This window comes from Microcaecilia unicolor, chromosome 5, assembly GCF_901765095.1.
Source record: "Microcaecilia unicolor chromosome 5, aMicUni1.1, whole genome shotgun sequence".
NCBI classification, from domain to species: domain Eukaryota; kingdom Metazoa; phylum Chordata; class Amphibia; order Gymnophiona; family Siphonopidae; genus Microcaecilia; species Microcaecilia unicolor.
The window spans coordinates 358,500,355-358,519,732 of record NC_044035.1 but is presented as its reverse complement, the minus strand read 5'-3'; the positions used below and the strand labels follow the sequence as shown (position 1 = coordinate 358,519,732).

Genomic DNA, 19,378 nt, shown 5'->3' with positions numbered 1-19,378 from the left:
CTCCCGGACACCTTCAAGCATGCTACGGTCACACCACTCCTCAAAAAACCATCACTTGACCCTACCTGTCCCTCCAACTACTGCCCCATTTCCCTCCTACCCTTCCTCTCCAAGATACTTGAATGTGCCATTCACAGCCGCTGCATTGATTTTCTCTCCACTCATGCCATCCTCGATCCGCTCCAATCCGGCTTTCGCCCCCTACACTCGACAGAAACGGCACTATCTAAGGTCTGCAATGACCTGTTCCTCGCCAAATCCAAAGGTCACTACTCCATCCTCATCCTCCTCGACCTATCCGCCGTTTTCGACACTGTCAATCACAACCTACTTCTTGACACACTGTCCTCCTTTGGGTTCCAGGGCTCTGTCCTCTCCTGGTTCTCCTCCTATCTCTCCCACCGTACCTTCAGAGTACACTCTCATGGTTCGTCCTCCTCCCCTATCCCGCTCTCTGTTGGAGTTCCTCAAGGCTCTGTCCTTGGGCCCCTTCTTTTCTCAATCTACACCTCTTCCTTAGGCTCCCTGATCTCTTCTCATGGTTTCCACTATCATCTTTATGCTGACGACACCCAGCTTTATCTCTCCACACCAGAAATCACTGCGGAAACCCAGGCCAAGGTATCGGCCTGCTTATCCGACATTGCTGCCTGGATGTCCAACCGCCACCTGAAACTGAACATGGCCAAGACTGAACTTATTGTTTTCCCACCCAAACCCACTTCTCCTCTCCCTTCACTCTCTATCTGGCTCTGCCCTGATGACTCTGCTTCTGTCGCAGCCCTGTGCCATGGCGGTTATCTATTTTCACATACTCCTCGCCCTGCTGGCCGTGGGGGCGGTGTTGGACTACTTCTCTCTCCCTCCTCCAGATTTCAACCCCTTCTTCCACCTCAATCTCACTGTTTTTCCTACTTTGAAGTCCACTCTATCCGCCTTTTCTCTCCTCTGCCTCTTCGAATAGCGGTCATTTATCGTCCCCCTGATAAGTCCCTTTCATCCTTTCTCAGTGACTTTGACGCCTGGCTTGCCTTCTTCCATGATCCTTCCTCCCCCTCTCTCATCCTTGGTGACTTTAATATTCCTGCTAATGATCCTTCCAACTCTTATATTTCCAAGTTACTTGCTTTAACGTCGTCCTTTAATCTCCAACTATGCTCCACCTCCCCCACTCATCAAAATGGTCACTGTCTTGATCTCATCTTCTCCTCCAACTGTTCACCTTCTAGTTTCCTTGCCTCTGATCATCCCTCCTCTGATCACCATCTTATAACTTTCACACTTAAATCTCCTCCCTCCCAGTCCCGTCCTATCCTATCTAATTTATCTAGGAATCTTCACGATATTGACCCTTCATCTCTATCCTCCCATGTTTCAAACCTCCTCTCTACTGTGGCACCATCCACGTCTGTCAACGAGGCTGTTTCTTCTTACAACAATACTCTATCCTCTGCCTTAGACACTCTTGCACCTTTGATGACCCGCCCTGTAAGGCGTACAAAACCCCAACCTTGGCTGACTTCTTATATCCGCTACCTACGTTCCTGTACCCGCTCCGCCGAACGCCTCTGGCGGAAATCTCGGGCCCTTGCTGATTTCTTACACTTCAAGTTCATGCTGACCTCCTTCCAATCTGCTCTTTTACGTGCCAAACAGGATTATTATATCCAACTGACCAACTCTCTTGGCTCTAATCCTCGACTTCTCTTCACCACATTGAACTCTCTCCTCAAGGTGCCCCCTCCCCCAACTCCCCCTTCATTATCTCCTCAGACCCTTGCTGAATTCTTTCACAAGGTTCAAAAGATAAACCTTGCTTTCTCTACCTCACCAGCTCTCCCCTCCACTAGTCCGTTCCCCTCTCTCTCCTTCCCCTCATTCCCTTTCCTCCTTTCCTGAAGTTACTATTGAGGAAACTACACTTCTCCTTTCTTCCTCAAAATGTACCACCTGTTCCTCTGATCCCATTCCCACCCACCTTCTTAATGCCATCTCTCCTACTCTTATTCCTTTTATCTGTCACATTCTCAACCTCTCACTTTCCACTGCGACTGTCCCTGCTGCCTTTAAACATGCTGTGGTCACACCTCTCCTTAAGAAGCCTTCACTCGACCCTACTTGTCCCTCTAATTACCGACCCATCTCCCTTTTCTCTCCAAATTACTTGAGCGTGCTGTTCACCGCCGCTGCCTTGATTTTCTCTCCTCACATGCTATTCTTGACCCATTACAATCTGGTTTTCGCCCTCTCCACTCAACCGAAACTGCGCTTACTAAAGTCTCCAATGACCTATTACTGGCTAAATCCAGAGGTCAATATTCCATCCTCATTCTTCTTGATCTTTCCGCCGCTTTTGACACTGTCAATCACAGCATACTTCTCGATACCCTGTCCTCACTTGGATTCCAGGGCTCTGTCCTTTCCTGGTTCTCTTCCTACCTCTCCCTCCGCACCTTTAGTGTTCACTCTGGTGGATCCTCTTCTACTTCTATCCTTCTGCCTGTCGGCGTACCTCAGGGTTCTGTTCTTGGTCCCCTCCTCTTTTCTATCTACACTTCTTCCCTTGGTTCATTAATCTCACCCCATGGCTTTTCCTACCATCTCTATGCTGATGACTCCCAAATCTACCTTTCTACCCCTGATATCTCACCTTGCATCCAAACCAAAGTTTCAGCCTGCTTGTCTGACATTGCTGCCTGGATGTCTCAACGCCACCTGAAATTAAATATGACCAAAACCGAGCTTCTCATTTTCCCCCCCAAACCCACCTCCCCGCTCCCCCCGTTTTCTATTTCTGTTGATGGCTCTCTCATTCTCCCTGTCTCCTCAGCTCGAAACCTTGGGGTCATCTTTGACTCTTCTCTCTCCTTCTCTGCTCATATCCAGCAGACCGCCAAGACCTGTCGTTTCTTTCTTTACAACATCCGTAAAATCCGCCCCTTTCTTTCCGAGCACTCTACCAAAACCCTCATCCACACCCTTGTCACCTCTCGTTTAGACTACTGCAATCTGCTTCTTGCTGGCCTCCCACTTAGTCACCTCTCCCCTCTCCAGTTGGTTCAAAACTCTGCTGCCCGTCTCATCTTCTGCCAGGGTCGCTTTACTCATACTACCCCTCTCCTCAAGACCCTTCACTGGCTCCCTATCCGTTTTCGCATCCTGTTCAAACTTCTTCTACTAACCTATAAATGTATTCACTCTGCTGCTCCCCAGTATCTCTCCACACTCGTCCTTCCCTACACCCCTTCCCGTGCACTCCGCTCCATGGATAAATCCTTCTTATCTGTTCCCTTCTCCACTACTGCCAACTCCAGACTTCGCGCCTTCTGTCTCGCTGCACCCTACGCCTGGAATAAACTTCCCGAGCCCCTACGTCTTGCCCCATCCTTGGCCACCTTTAAATCTAGACTGAAAGCCCACCTCTTTAACATTGCTTTTGACTCGTAACCACTTGTAACCACTCGCCTCCACCTACCCTCCTCTCTTCCTTCCCGTTCACAATTAATTGATTTGATTTGCTTACTTTATTTATTTTTTGTCTATTAGATTGTAAGCTCTTTGAGCAGGGACTGTCTTTCTTCTATGTTTGTGCAGCGCTGCGTATGCCTTGTAGTGCTATAGAAATGCTAAATAGTAGTAGTAGTAGTGGTGTAGCCACAGGTGGGCTTGGGTGGGCCACTTAGGGCTCAGGCCCACCCAACAGTAGCTCATGTTTAGCAGTAGCTGATGGGGATTCCAAGCTCTACCAGCTGAAGACTTCTCCCTGATGGTAATGAAAATGGTGTGCTCCACGATACTGGCACCTGCGAATGCTCTGTTTTCAGCGCATGCCTGCTGCAGACTGCCAAGGTAGAGAGAAGCATTTTCCCACCAGCTTAGATATTTGTTTGGGGGGGAGGGGGAGAACACTTGGTGCCCACCCACTTCTTGCCTAGGCCCACCCAAAAATCTGCTGTCTGGCTACGCCCCTGGAACAGGCATACATATACACACCGGAAAATTAAACAGCAGCAACTACAGCACAAGACAGTTTATTCTAAATTGTTTAACCACCCTTAGGCTTTGCTTTTGGGTTTAACAAGCAATACCATGTGCATGTAAGGTCTGGATAAATGAATTAAAACAATTAAAGTTTAAAGTAAATGCCCGTAATATGTAACACTTGGTAGCAATAATGAAACAGTGATAGAATATTCACATAGCAGGCAGACAACAGGTTTGTTTTCCACTGGGCTTAATTAAATTTATATGAACTTGATGGCTAATAGTGTGCTGTTGGCTACTGTATTTTGGGTTTGCCTTCATACTAAAATCACACTCATCTATATACAAACACATGGCCAGCATACAAAGATTTTTAAAAATGCCTTTTACAACCAGACTTGAAGAAGAAATAAAATATATACAACAGAATTGGCCGATGTTGGCACATTTAGACTGACTGTGCATGAAGGAAGCTCTTTCCTCATTATTCAATATCTGTCTTTGAAATAGTATTAATAAAAAATTTAAGTGCATTTTTATAATATACCATTGCATTCTTTAAAACAAAAGGTGCAAGTTCCCACATGCCATCTTTTTCTTTGGATGTACCCACAGTAACCTGCTTAATGTTTAAAAAATACCACTGTACGTATAAATTATAAATAGAAACTCTGATTGTTAAGCACCTGATTCTGATGTTGGTGGAAGTCCCTATAACCAACCCCTCCAAATATGATACAAAGAGTTAAAATTCAGAACTAATTACTACTGTAACCGGTGAAACCAATACTTCCCCTGTGTACATGCGAATGCTGCACAAAAGCCAGCATATTTGAAGATATAAGTGAGATTAAATAAAAACGCTACCAACAATAACGAACGACGAGAGTTTGTGTTGGGTGTACGGGAATGACGGCTGCGCGGGGAAGGAAGGGCCGAGTCGGCTTCAACTTTCTGACATCATGCCTCCCCTCCTGTTCTTCAATCGAACGCTTGTCCTAACGGCTTCCTCTGACGCTACTTCCTGTTTCTGGCGAGGCGGGAAGTCTGAGTGTGGGAGAGAAAAATTGCGGGATTGTTAATGTCCAACACCTCAGGTATGATGACTTTGACGGAGGGGGAGACAGGCGGACACATGACAGAGGATTTAATCTATTCATCCACACTCAGGACCGAAATACTGAAGGGACAGAGGGGGTTTCATTACGTCACTCCCAAACCTGGTCCTGAGGCCCCCCTCCCCCCCTCCCCCAGCCAGTCATGAATATTCATGAGAGAGATTTGCATGCAATGGAGGCAGCACCTGCGAATTTCTCTCATGAATATTCATTGGTACAAAATTTATTTTTACCCAGGTGAAGTTGCAAACATAACCCTTATAAAAAGCTTTTGTGAAGGTGCTCAGAAAAACATTATGACCTTAAAGATAACGGTGACCATTACGTGTGGTGTTCACGCTTTCCAAAAATACTAGGACTAGGGGGCATGCGATGAAGCTACAAGTTTGCCTATTTGCGGATGATACTAAGATCTGTAACAGAGTGGACACCCAGGAGGGAGTGGAAAACATGAAAAAGGACCTACGGAAGCTAGAAGAATGGTCTAAGGTTTGGCAATTAAAATTCAATGCGAAGAAATGCAAAGCGATGCACTTAGGGAGTAGAAATCCAAGAGAGGCGTATGTGTTAGGCGGGGAGAGTCTGATAGGTATGGACGGGGAGAGGGATCTTGGGGTGATAGTATCTGAGGATCTGAAGGAGACGAAACAGTGTGACAAGGCGGTGGCCGTAGCTAGAAGGTTGTTAGGCTGTATAGAGAGAGGTGTGACCAGCAGAAGAAAGGGGGTGTTGATGCCCCTGTATAAGTCGTTGGTGAGGCCCCACCTGGAGTATTGTGTTCAGTTCTGGAGGCCATATCTTGCTAAGGATGTAAAAAGAATTGAAGCAGTGCAAAGAAAAGCTACGAGAATGGTATGGGATTTGCGTTCCAAGACATATGAGGAGAGACTTGCGGACCTGAACATGTATACTCTGGAGGAAAGGAGAAACAGGGGTGATATGATACAGACGTTCAAACATTTGAAAGGTATTAATCCGCAAACGAACCTTTTCCAGAGATGCGAAGGCGGTAGAACGAGAGGACATGAAATGAGATTGAAGGGGGGCAGACTCAAGAAAAATGTCACGAAGTATTTTTTCACGGAGAGAGTAGTGGATGCTTGGAATGCCCTCCCGCGGGAGGTGGTGGAAATGAAAACGGTAACAGAATTCAAACACGTGTGGGATAAACATAAAGGAATCCTGTTCAGAAGGAATGGATCCTAAGGAGCTTAGCCGAGATTGGGTGGCAGAGCCAGCCGGTGGTGGGAGGCGAGGAGAGTGCTGGGCAGACTTATACGGTCTGTGCCAGAGCCGGTGGTGGGAGGCGGGGATAGTGGTGGGCAGACTTATACGGTCTGTGCCCTGAAAATGACAGATACAAATCAAGGTAAGGTATACACAAAAAGTAGCACATATGAGTTATCTTGTTGGGCAGACTGGATGGACCGTGCAGCTCTTTTTCTGCCGTCATCTACTATGTTACTATGTAGTAAATTTAAAACGAATTGGAGAAAATTGTTCTTCACTCAACGTGTAATTAAACTCTGGAATTCGTTGCCAGAGAATGTGGTAAAGGCGGTTAGCTTAGCGGAGTTAAAAAAAAAGGTTTGGACGGCTTCCTAAAGGAAAAGTCCATAGACCGTTATTAAATGGACTTGGGGAAAATCCACTATTTCTGGAATAAGCAGTGTAAAATGTTTTGTACTTTTTTGGGATCTTGCCAGGTATTTGTGACCTGGATTGGCCACTGTTGGAAACAGCATGCTGGGCTCGATGGACCTTTGGTCTTCCCAGTATGGCAATACTTATGTACTTATAAGGTCACAATGTTTTTCTGAGCATCTTCACAAAAGTGTTATTTTTGAAACTTTACCTGAGTAAAATTAATGTTATATCTATGAAGTTGTTATCCAGGGTTATGATTAAATAACATTGTGGTTTAAAAAAACTGTATGAATATTCATTGTGGATATCCTGAAAACCTGACTGGCAGGGGTGCCTCCAGGACCAGTGCTAATTTGATTATCAGCTAGAAAGTCTGTCCTGGATACAGATGTCTTCTAATCCTCAACTATCCAAATCCAACAAAGGTATTGTATGAGAAATGTTGATCTAATTCATTTGCACATCAGGCAACAAGCTGTTGGAAATTACAGTTCAAACTAATAATGTTGTATTTCACAAATTGTTGAAGACTTTCTTATTTAGAAAATAATCCAAGTTTAAATTAAGCATGTGTTTTATAATTGAAGTATCTTACTGGTCTGTAATGTTCCTGGGATTTGGCCAGGTTTTTTTTTAATCATGTAAGCCACACTGAACTTTGATGATATGTGTGGGATAGAAATGTCATATAATGGAGGGTTTGTTGGTTGTTGACTTTATTATTGTTTGTTATATTTATCTTGCCTTTACAGTAATTGCATCTTTTTTTTCTATAAAGCTTTGAAAACATAAAGAAAAAGAAATGTCATGTAATAATAATAATAGTAATAATAATACAGAGATACTGACAGAACAGAGAATTTAATTTGTTAATGTTCATACCGTGACTCAGTATAGAGATACAGTACAGTCTTGATTATCTGACGTAAATGGGATCGACCCGTTGTCAGATAAGTGAAAAGTCGGATAATATAGAAAACAATGGTAACCCCTTTTAACGCATGGAAAACATACTTTATGCATAAAGAACAGGCATATAGTATCTTTAATTTAAAAATATTGTTTATTAACACTAATCAGCAATGGGGAAAAGTTGTACAGCATAAATACAGAGCATTATACAGTACTTCACAATATAGTAATTGTACAGCAGGTAGTGTGAATAGAAATACAGAACCAAGCAGGGGAACCATCTGCTGAATGTTCAACCTCACTTGCGTTGTCTTCTACAGCAGGCTGTATATGAACAGAGCTACAGAACCGAGCAGAGCCCCATTTCACAAGATCACTGCTTTTTCTTCTCTAGTCAATAACAGTATGACGCAGTCATCAAGACAGCAGAACTGAATGGAAACTTTCCACATTCCAAGTTCACTGCTAAAACAGTTCTAAGAATGAGAGTAAGAATAAAGAAAGTGCTGTAAATGAACAAACAGGAATAGGTGTACACACAGTTATTTGCCCTTAGTAGGCAATGCAGATTTTCCAGTGGGTCTGTGGTCCAGTACTTTATCGTATGTGGGCAGAGAAAGGGTTGGTCTTGGTGATGTAGCGGAGGAGGATGAAGATAAAATGTTATCTTATGCCACTTTTAACAATGGTTTCAGCTGACCCTCAAGACTGGTATCCATACTACCAATTACATCACTATATAACGTCTTTGTTGCAGTGTTTTGCTATTGATTTTCAGGAATCTGAGTTTGAAGAACATTGGCCTTTGCCAACTGTCCATAAGGGCCTCCTTGGTCGCTACTGTGATATTTTAAAATGGTCGATGGGATGTTCACCACTGCAAAACGTTGTGGATCTGTGACTTTGGTAGTTATACAGTCTGCGGGAGAGTGGTCATCTGTTGGACAGTGTGCAGCTACAACAGTTGTGTGTATAAATTTTTGATGCATATTTATATTCATCGTTCCAGAGCACGAAAGCTAGGCTTCCCTTCAGATGGGACGTGCCTTAAATGTGGCCATCAGGATGCATCTTACAAGCATTGCGTCTGGGACTGTACCCCGATTTGTAAATTTTGGGAGGAGGTTTGGTCTGTTTTGGGTTCCGTATATCATCAAAGTTGGACTGTAACCTCACAGACTTGTGTTTTGAATGCTAAGAGTGCCTTAGCTGAAGGTACCCGAGTGACCAGTCTTTCCTTGTGAAAGGCGTCTTTAATGCCCAAGTGAAGCATTCTGCTCCATTGGATCAATAGTGTTCCTCTGTCTTTTACATTGTGGAGAAACGAAATGTTTATTGTATTGACTATGGAGCAGCTTTCTCTGGACACTCGTGGTTGGAAAGCAAAGAAGTCTTTCCTTAAACTTTGGACACCATATTTGAGGACTTTGTCGGTCTGAGTTTGTTTTTTCATTCTGAACACAGTACAACAATAGATTTTTCTTTTGCGGGAGGGGAGAGGGATTTGTGGGGTTCAGGGATAGGTTGAGGAGTTGGGCTAGCTTCTGTTAGGGGTTATGGTATTCTCTTCAAAAGCTGTTTATTGTCATTTGATCTGCTTAGATCTGATGGTTTGCTAATTGTTTGTATTACGCTTATTTTCTGTTGTTTTGCTTGCATAATGACAATAAAGAAATTTAAATATACAGTATTGCATAAAACTCATTGTGCACAAGAATCTTAACATGGTTCCATTTCTGCAAAAGTACGGTCTCTGATCAAAAATGGCTCGCTGACAGGAAAAGCAAGGTCCTAGGTCCAAAAATTGCTGCCATGCTGTGAAAGCAAGGTCTCAGCTGGAAACTTTTTTGATGGTTCCCTTGCTGCAAAAATGGGGTCCTAGGTCCAATGACTGCACATGCAGCACAGTACTAGGAAAACTGGAAGAGAAGCCGCATGCTTCTTAACGGCAATGATAGGTGCATGAAGGAGTGTCAGCTGAAAGCATGGTTCCCTTGCAGATTGCAGTGTGTGAAACCTGAAAACAGGAATAGAAGCTGCGTGCTTCTTAATGGCAACGCGTTGTCATCACCGGGGGTGGGGGGGGGGGTCTGTCGAATATGCTGAATGGTCAGATTAGCGCAGGTCAGATAATCAAGACTGTGCTGTACTGACAGGACCGAGGATTTAATTAGTGTTCATATCCAGACTCAGTACAGACATACTTGACAGGACAGAGGGTTTAATTCATTAATGTTAATAGCCTGACTTAGTGCAGAAGTACTGAATGATCATACAATGTAGTTAAATAATGTTCATATCCTGCAGTGTAGCAGGACATTTACATGATTAACAATGTCCCTGTAAATCTTATCCCTAGCACTGAGGTACTGCAGGGACAGAAGAATGTAGTTGAATAAAGTTTATACCCTGTGGTGTGGTTGGGAATTTACTGTTTACACCTGCCCCTCTAAATCTTACCTTGAGCACAGAGGGGACAGAAGATGTAGTTAAATGGTATACCTTGCAGTGTAGCTGGGAATTTGCATGGTTGCAATGTCCTTGTAAATCTTACCTTGAGCACAAAGATACTGAAGAGACAGAAGAGGTATAAACCATATAAATTTCCAGCTTCACTGCAGGGTATAAATATTGTTTAACAATGTCCCTGTAAATCTTATCTTGAGCATACAGGTACTGAAGGAGATAGAGGAGTTCTATAAGGTAAAATCATTATTTTATAGCTGAGCGGATGGAATCAAAGAAGTAAAGTCCCGTGTGGAGGAGTGGCCTAATGGTTAGAGTGGTGGACTTTGGTCCTGGGGAACTGGGTTCGATTCCCACTACAGGCACAGGCAGCTCCTTGTGACTCTGGGCAAGTCACTTAACCCTCCATTGCCCCAGGTACAAATAAGTACCTAAGCCGCATTGAGCCTGCCATGAGTGGGAAAGCACGGGGTACAAATAAAAAAAAAATATATATAAGAGCATCGTGCAGTGTGAGGTCATCAGTATTTCTCTGTCTCCCACCAGATGGTGACAGGCAGTCCGTGTAGCTTCTGTGCTGGTTTCTGTGGCATCTTCTGTGTGTCAGTTAGAGCACAGGGGTCACTTCTTCGGGATTTGCATTCCACAACTAGAAAAAGATGATTAATATGGAGCTCTGGTGGTATTCTTTGGACAACACAGGTCCCATTATGTTTGATGTATTCCACAGTAAGAATATCATATCAACAGTCAAACATGGTGGTGTCAGTGTGATGGTGTAGGGATGCATTGCTGCCTTAAGACATGGAAAACTTGCCATTATTGAAGGAACCATGAATTCAGTACTGTATCAGAAAATTCTTAAGGAGCTAGTCATCTGTCCGTGAGCTGAAGCTGAAATTTAATTGGATTATGCAGCAAGACAAAAATCCTAAATACAAAAGCATGTCTAGACATGAACAGCTGAGGAGAAACAAAGTTTTTGGATTAGCCTAGTTAAAGACCTAATTTGAATCCAATAGATATGCTGTGTGGCAGAACCTGAAACAAGCAGTTCAGAAAAGAGGGGCAGCTCATACATAGATATATATAACAATTAGGTCCATTTATTGAAGGAATATATTTATTGGGATTTGTTAACCGCCTTTATGAAGAGATTCTCCCAAGGCATTATACAGCAAGTACAGTATAACATAAAACTTTAACAGCATAACAGTAGTAAAATAACCAAGAATAAACATACAGTAAATGAGGTAAACTTGAAAACAGTAAATTGAAACCTAATAAGAAAGCTACCATGAAACGGTATCAAAAATAAACACATTTAACAGCAGTGGAATTCAAATACCAGAGATATAATACAATGTTAGCATAATACTAATGATACATCTAATAACATGCATTAGAACATTCAACTAACATAGATATGATGCTAAAGATTTTCTACAATACAGCTTACTATATAGCTGAGGGACCAAGAGCAGATATATGATGGGAACAAGATGCCTGGTACACAGTCAGTTGGGATAATTTGATGGTTAGCTAAACTCAAGGCAAGTTCTTTGTACAGTTAAACAAGATGTGAGGAACTGGGCTAAGTTACAGTGTGTGTAGCAAGGTAATCCAGGTGGAATGAGTGTATAGTCAGTCATCCTATGTATTAAAAGTTTGAGAGAAGTGCCAGGCTTTCACCTGCTTCCTGAAGTAGAGATAGTCTCAAGTTATATCTAGCCCCTCTGGGAGTAAATTGCAGAGCGTGGGGGCTACTCCTGACAAGGCCCGTTTTGTCTGAGGTCCTTGAAAATCAAACATAGTTTTAAATTTAGCCCTGTAAGGTACTGGTAACCAGCACAGTTTTTGCAGGAAGGGCGTGATGTCACGCCACTTGCAGCCTTCTGTCATTCGTTCTGCAGCATTCTGAATTAGTTGGAGCTGATACAAACTGTTTTTCATTTGGCCAGTGTATAGGGCATTACAGTAGTCTAGTCTAGTCTAGTCATGATGTTATCATGGCATGGACCACTGTGATCAGACTCGTCTTTTCAATATATGGAGAGAGATTTCATAGCTGCTGTTGGTGATAGGGACAATTTCTGAAGGTTGTTTGAATTTGCGGGATCAGAGTGAGTGATGAGTCTAGCATTATCCCAAGATTTCTGACCTGTGATTTTAAGGGGAGTTCATACTTCCCAAAAGGTATTTTGAAGTTGGGTATTTGTCCACTTGTGTTTGTACAGAAAGAATCTCTGTTTTATTTGGGTTCAGGCAAAGTTCGTTGTTTGTCCATTTCTAAGTTGTGGTTAGGCAGTCAGTCAGTTTATCGGAGCAGATCTGGTTCAATGGGTATGAGTAAAATAGTACCATAGTAAATGACGGCAGATAAAGACCTGAACGGTCCATCCAGTCTGCCCAACAAGATAAACTCATTTTACATGGTATGTGATACTTTATATGTATATCCGAGTAGTTGTAGGAAAGAGATCCGTCAAAAGACGGAGAACTCAAAACACCCCACGGACAACAACAACACAATGAAATAAAAGTGGGAGGATGACCAAGGATTCCAAAGGCTGAGAAGATGTATAATAATGAAAGAATTTTATTAAGGTATAAGGACTCTTTCATTATTATACATCTTCTCAGCCTTTGGAATCCTTGGTCATCCTCCCACTTTTATTTCATTCTGTTATCCGAGTAGTTGCACATCATCAGCATAGATGTAGAATTTTGTGTCCATTGACCGAAGCAGCTCAGCCAGAGGCTTGAGGTAGATATTAAATAAAATGGGAGACAGTATGGATCCCTGTGGCACCCCACAGTCCAGTGCCCAAGGTAATGATGGGCTGTTGCTGAACAGAATGATTGTTGTCTATCTGACAGGATTTGAACCAGGTAAATACTGTGCCACTGATACCTATATCTCCCAGTCTTGTAAGCATGATATTATGATCCCACTGATACCTATTTCTGCCAGTCTTGTAAGCATGATATGATATGATCCACGGTGTCAAAGGCTACCAAGAAATCGAGCAGCACTAGTATCGAGGCAGATCCCCTATGGTTTCTGTGCAGATCATCAGGAAGGGACACAAGAACTGTCTCAGTTTCATACCCAGGTCTGTAGCCAGATTGGCATGGGTTTAGCCAATTACTTTCAATTAACTAGTCGTTGAGTTGACTGCAGACTGTCCTTTCTATAAGTTTTGCTAGGAAAGGAATGTTAGAGACTGTTTTGTAGTTTTCAAGCTTGTCCTGGTCTAGTGAGCTCTTTTTCAGTAGGGAGCGAACCACAGCTCTTTTAAGTGTTGTTGGCAGTTGCCCTTCTATAAGGGGGGAGTTAACAATTTTAGTGGCCCCTTCAATGAGGCCGGTGCTCGTTCGTTGTACAGTCTTTGCTGGGCAGGGCTCATCAGCTCGTAACCTTGGGGTTATCTTTGATTCCTTTCTCTCTTTCTCTGCACATATTCAACAGACTGCTAAAACTTGTCATTTTCTTTCTCTATAATATCACCAAAATTTGTCCTTTCCTTTATGAACATACTACTAAAACCCTTATCCACACTCTTATCACCTCTCGCTTAGACTACTGCAACTTGCTTCTCACAGGTCTCCCACTAAGCCATCTCTCTCCTCTTCAATGTGTTCAAAATTCTGCTGCACGACTTGTATTCCTCCAGTGTCGCTATGCTTATATTAGCTTTCTCCTCAAGTCACTTCATTGAGCTCCAGAGTTCAGCATATTCAGACACAGATATTGGAGTCCCACCCATTTTGAAGATTGCTTTGCTACATCCCACAGGTTCTGGACTGTTCTGGTATGAACGCTAAGGAAGGAGAAATTTATTACCTGCTCCCACTAGACCAGTCCAGATTCCTTGCCTGGTGCTTAGGTACTTATGCCTTACAGGTTCTAGGCTAAACAGGCTGAATGAGCTCCTAAACTAGGAGGATCTGGTTTGTGTACACCTAGCCTTCCTCTTGACATATAAGAAAATGACTGCAAAAGAGTAAACATGTTAGGGAATACTTGGCGGAGCCCTAGACCCTTTCCTCTTACTCTCCCTTTTTTTTTTAACCTTTCTGGGGTTTTTTGGGGGGTATTATTAATATTGCAGTTCACTAGAAAGAAGGAGCGTTGTGACCCATTGCTTTGTCATTCGAACTTACTGAAGACCTCGCACTTTAGGGCAAAGCCGGCACAACTTTTTTTTACTTCTCAGTCTTCATCCGCTGGTCTATGGACATAATCCACAGGTTCTAGACTGGTCTGGTGGGACTAAAGGAGAGAAAATTAGCAGGTAAGATCTAATTTCTCCATATACCTGCAGTATAGCTGGGAATTTGCATGGTTACAATATCCCTCTAAATCTTACCCTGAGCAGATAGGTACTGAAGGGGGTCATAGGATGTAGTTTCAGAACCTCTTTCTACTCTGTCTGTGCCCTGCTGCTCGGACTTCAGAGTTAGGCTGTATCAATAGTTTGAAAATCTGGTGGCCCAGAAGAGAAAAGAAACAAAACTTCCATTTAATGTAAATAGAGCCAGCAACTTTAGTAATTCATGAGTTTATAGTGGAAAATCACGCACACGTTGCACCTCCTCCTGCTCTGCAAGACCCTTTTCCCCTCTGCTAATGTGCCATAATCTAGCATCCTCTGCTAGTCCACACAATTGTAAATTAGGATTGAGGTACAGTGTCGGGGCAGTAAGTGTGGGGTACTTATCCTAAAGGTGTGTTGTGCCTATATGTGTTATTTCTTGGTATTATAAAGGTCGTCAGTACAGTAGCAGACATTAGTCCGGCCAATTGGCATTCGGGGCTATTTGTTTTTGATGACTGTATCATTATTTTTTTAATCACATAAAAATAGTGAGAGGTGTGACTTGATGTGGTTTGTTTGCTTTGTGTTGCATTTTGTCAACCTGTATTATCTGTATTTTTAAGTGGCAGAACCAGCATGCTGAAGGGTAAAGCTGTGAAAGACATGCAGGCACTCCAGGAAGAAACTCTTTATCTGCTTAACTGCCACCAGGACCTAAGCGCATTGTTGTCTGAGGTATGAAGGTTTCATTCTACTTTGAATGTTTTGCATTTGTGCAGTCGCTTCTAAAAAAAAGATTCAGTCTCAAGCTTCTGTATGTCTTTGGGCCCAACAGTGATCAGCATTTTGCTGACTGCCACCGGCATTGTCCCTGGAAATTCAATGCCGTGCTATGTTCAGGCTATGGCATTGAATTTCCGGGTTTACGGAGCCAGTGAAAACATTGCCGGTTAAGTGCGATATTCAGCACTTAACCATCTATGGTGAGCCACATAAAGACAGGACTGAGATTTATGTGGTCCTATTTATGCTGAGTTGTTTATTGTAAAAACTGTTATTGCCTGCATATCTCATCCTATATGGATAACAAACTTTACATACAAAATATTCAGCAATAAACGATAAGCATAGACATAATACAACAAATATAAGCAATAAAATAACATCTCATCAAATTAAAACATCTATAATATCTTGTTCTGATCTGGATCCCAAGACAACAATTAAAGTACAAGACCAAAAGCTTGCTGAAGTAAAGCCGTCTTTAACATCTTCTTAAACTGAGAAATAGACTGCAAAGAAGGAACTTGATAAGGCAATTCATTCCAAATTTTAAGCAGATCTACATAAAAAAATACTAGTTCTATTCTTCTTCAAGTCTAATAGATCGAAAAGAAGGTACATCATATAAGGCAGCTAATGATTGCAAGGTCCGTACTGGATGATGCAGATAGAAAGTTGCTGCAATGGTTGATGAAATAGCATTAATTACAACTTCAAAAACTAGCAATAAAATTTTAAATTCAACCAGAAACCAATGTGGCTGCATCAAAACTGATGAAATGTGATCATATCTGTTTAACACACACAGAACCCAAGCTACCAATTTCTGTGTGAGTTTCAAAGATCTTGGGTTTTTCTTTGACAATAAGAACATAAGAATAGCCATACTGAGTCAGACCAATGGTCCATCTAACCCAATATCCTGCTTCCAACAGTGGTCGATCCAGGTCACAAGTACCTGGCAGAAACCCAATTAGTAGCAGCATTCCATGCTACCAATCCTGGGTCAAGCAGTGGCTTCCCCCATGTAATTTCATTGAATGTACCGTGGTCTTTGTACTTTTTGAAAGAGTGAAAAATCAGTTCACTTGTACGCGTTCTACACCTCTCAAGATTTTATAGACTTCTATCATATCCCACCTCAGCCATCTCTTTTCCAAGTTGAAGAGCCCTAACCTCTTTACCCTTTCCTCATATGGGAAGAGTTCCATCCCCTTTAACATTCTGGTCTCTCTTCTTTGAACCTTTTCTATTTCCGCTATATCTATTTGAGATACAGTGACCAGAATTGAACGCAATACTCAAGGTGAGGTCGCACTATGGAGTAATAGAGGCATTATAATATTCTTGGTCTTATTTTGCATCCTTTTCCTAATAATTCCTAGCATCCCGTTTGCTTTTTGCATACTGAGCAGAAGATTTCAGCATTTTGTCTACAATGACACCTAGATCTTTTTCTTGAGTCCTTACTCCTAAGGTGGACCCTAGCATCAGGTTACTATAATTTGGATTATTTTTCCCAATGTGCATCACTTTGCATTTGCCAACATTAAATTTAATCTACCATTTGGATGCCCAGTCTTCCAGTTTCTTAAGGTCGTCCCTCAATTTTTCACAATCCGCATGTGTTTTGACAGCTTTGAATAGTTTTATGTCATCTGAAAATGTAATCACCTCACTCATCGTTCCATTTTCCAGATCATTTATAAATAAGTTAAATAGCACCGGTCCCAGTACAGATCCCTGAGACACTCCACTATTCATCCTCCTCCATTGATAAAAATGCCCATTTAACGTTACCATCGGTTTTCTGTCCAATAATCAATTCCTAATCCACAGAAGGACATTGTTGCATTGGCTTCCAATAAATTCTGAGATCACCTTTAAGCTTTGCGTACTTGTTTACCAAATTTTGTATGGCCTATTGCCTAGTTACATGCCGAACCTGATAGATTTGCCTTCAAGAAATGCTTTTCCTATGTCTAGGGAATATCTCATGCGTCACTATCCAAGTAAGAATCTTCACTGTACATCTATTCATACTGCAGGTTTTACCTACCAAGTTTCTAAGACATGGAACTCCTTGCCAGATACATTGTGATATGTTACTGATTATCTATTGTTTCATAAGTTGCTGAAGTCATTTCTATTTGCTCAATCTCTCATCTGCACTACTGCTTTTTAGTTCCTGAGCATGTTAGTTATCTTGTTTTGGTTATTGTACAGAGATGTACTTCTTCTACTAACCTATAAATGTACTCACTCTGCTGCTCCCCAGTATCTCTCCACACTCGTCCTTCCCTACGCCCCTTCCCGTGCACTCCGCTCCATGGATAAATCCTTCTTATCTGTTCCCTTCTCCACTACTGCCAACTCCAGACTTCACGCCTTCTGTCTCGCTGCACCCTACGCCTGGAATAAACTTCCTGAGCCCCTACGTCTTGCCCCATCCTTGGCCACCTTTAAATCTAGACTGAAAGCCCACCTCTTTAACATTGCTTTTGACTCGTAACCACTTGTAACCACTCGCTTCCACCTACTCTCCTCTCTTCCTTCCCGTTCATATTAATTGATTTGATTTGCTTACTTAATTTTTTTTTTTTTGTCTATTAGATTGTAAGCTCTTTGAGCAGGGACTGTCTTTCTTCTATGTTTGTGCAGCGCTGCGTACGCCTTGTAGCACTATAGAAATGCTAAATAGTAGTAGTAGTAGTAGTAGATGATTTTTTATTTTTATTTATCTATTTTTGCATCGTCCATTACTTGCATTGTACTGTAGTAATTGTTTCCTGTTAGCCCGATTGAATTCGAACTTGTTTGAGATAATATGGGATATAAATGTCTCAAATAATATAACAATAAGAAGAAGAACAGCAATTAGAAGAGGAAAGATGTTCTGGACAGAAACCATGTGTCTGCAGTATCATCACTTTTTTCTTTGCACTCCTGACTGTTTGGGCCCTATCTTCTACCCCCACCCTATTGAGGACTGGTCTGATTTGGACAATAAGGAAGGAAAATTGTCTTATCTGATAATTTTCTTTCCTTTAGTACTACTAGACCAGTCCAGAAACTCTTGACATGATTTATTATGTATCCTGCATCTCCTGACTCGGTGGAAGTACTCCATGTCATTAGAGTCTATGTCTAATTGGTTGGTAGATGTATTGGCTCAGTGTGGCGTTTTGCCTTTAGGGGTGAAGCACATGGAACTACTTTCTTTCTTTGTCTCCATTTGCTGGTCTGGTAGGACTAAAGGAAAGAAAATTATCAAGTAAGACATACTTTTTCCATGTTTACCTGCAGAATTGCCATGTAACGCTTCTAAAATGAACTCCATTATGAGTCAGCCATAAGTACATAAGTATTGCTATACTGGGAAAGACCAAAGGTCCATCAAGCCCAGCATCCTGTTTCCAACAGTGGCCAATCCAGGTCACAAATACTTGGCAAGATCCCAAAAAAGTACAAAGCATTCTATACTGCTTAACCCAGAAATAGTGGATTTTCCTCAGCCAGTGTATATTCCATTTAAAGTCTTTCTTTTTTCATCTTTAGATGGAAAGTCCACCTTGCAAAAAGATATGCTCTGAGAAACAAAGAGACTGTAGGAATCGTGAGAATCTGATTGGAGTTTCTGAATTATTGATTGGTGAGTATTTTGGGGTATTTCATCTATATGGTCTTGAGTAAACTCAGTCCCTTGTATAGGGACTGCAACCTTCATATACAATATGGGAACAGACCAACCGTTTATGTTAAACTTATTTCTAATTCCTGTGCTGGCAGCTATGACAGTGATTTGAAGAGTACGAGTTTGCATAGCATCTAATATGGTGGAGAATGGTTACAAAATGTTGTACCAATGGTATTATACACATACACAATTTAAAGCCATGTATGGGCAAGGCAGCGATACTTGCTGGTGAGGCTATGGGGCACAGGGGACCTTCTTGCATATCCGGTGGACGTGCCCTCTTGCACAGTCCTTTTGGGATCTGGTTGTGCAGCTAGCATCGGACATTCTGGGCATGCCTCTTTCCAAAATAGCTGCTGGATGTTTTTTGAATATTGGCCCCTTTGCCCTGCCTCGTGATAAGAGGAAATTGGTTCATATGATTGTCACCGCTGGGCACCTATGGTGTG

The 19,378-nt window shown here is 42.2% G+C and overlaps 1 protein-coding gene across 1 annotated transcript in view; it reads left to right on the top strand.

The window, feature by feature from the left end:
* Positions 1 to 5,029: 5,029 nt before the first annotated feature.
* Positions 5,030 to 19,378, top strand: part of LOC115471372 (Fanconi anemia group A protein-like) — a 138,234-nt gene continuing 123,885 nt past the window's right edge. Inside the window, exons 1-3 of the mRNA XM_030205070.1 lie at positions 5,030 to 5,081; positions 15,073 to 15,184; positions 18,791 to 18,884. Of these exons, the coding sequence (XP_030060930.1) occupies positions 15,086 to 15,184; positions 18,791 to 18,884 (193 nt within the window). The 5' untranslated portion in view covers positions 5,030 to 5,081; positions 15,073 to 15,085. The remainder of the gene's footprint in view (positions 5,082 to 15,072; positions 15,185 to 18,790; positions 18,885 to 19,378) is intronic.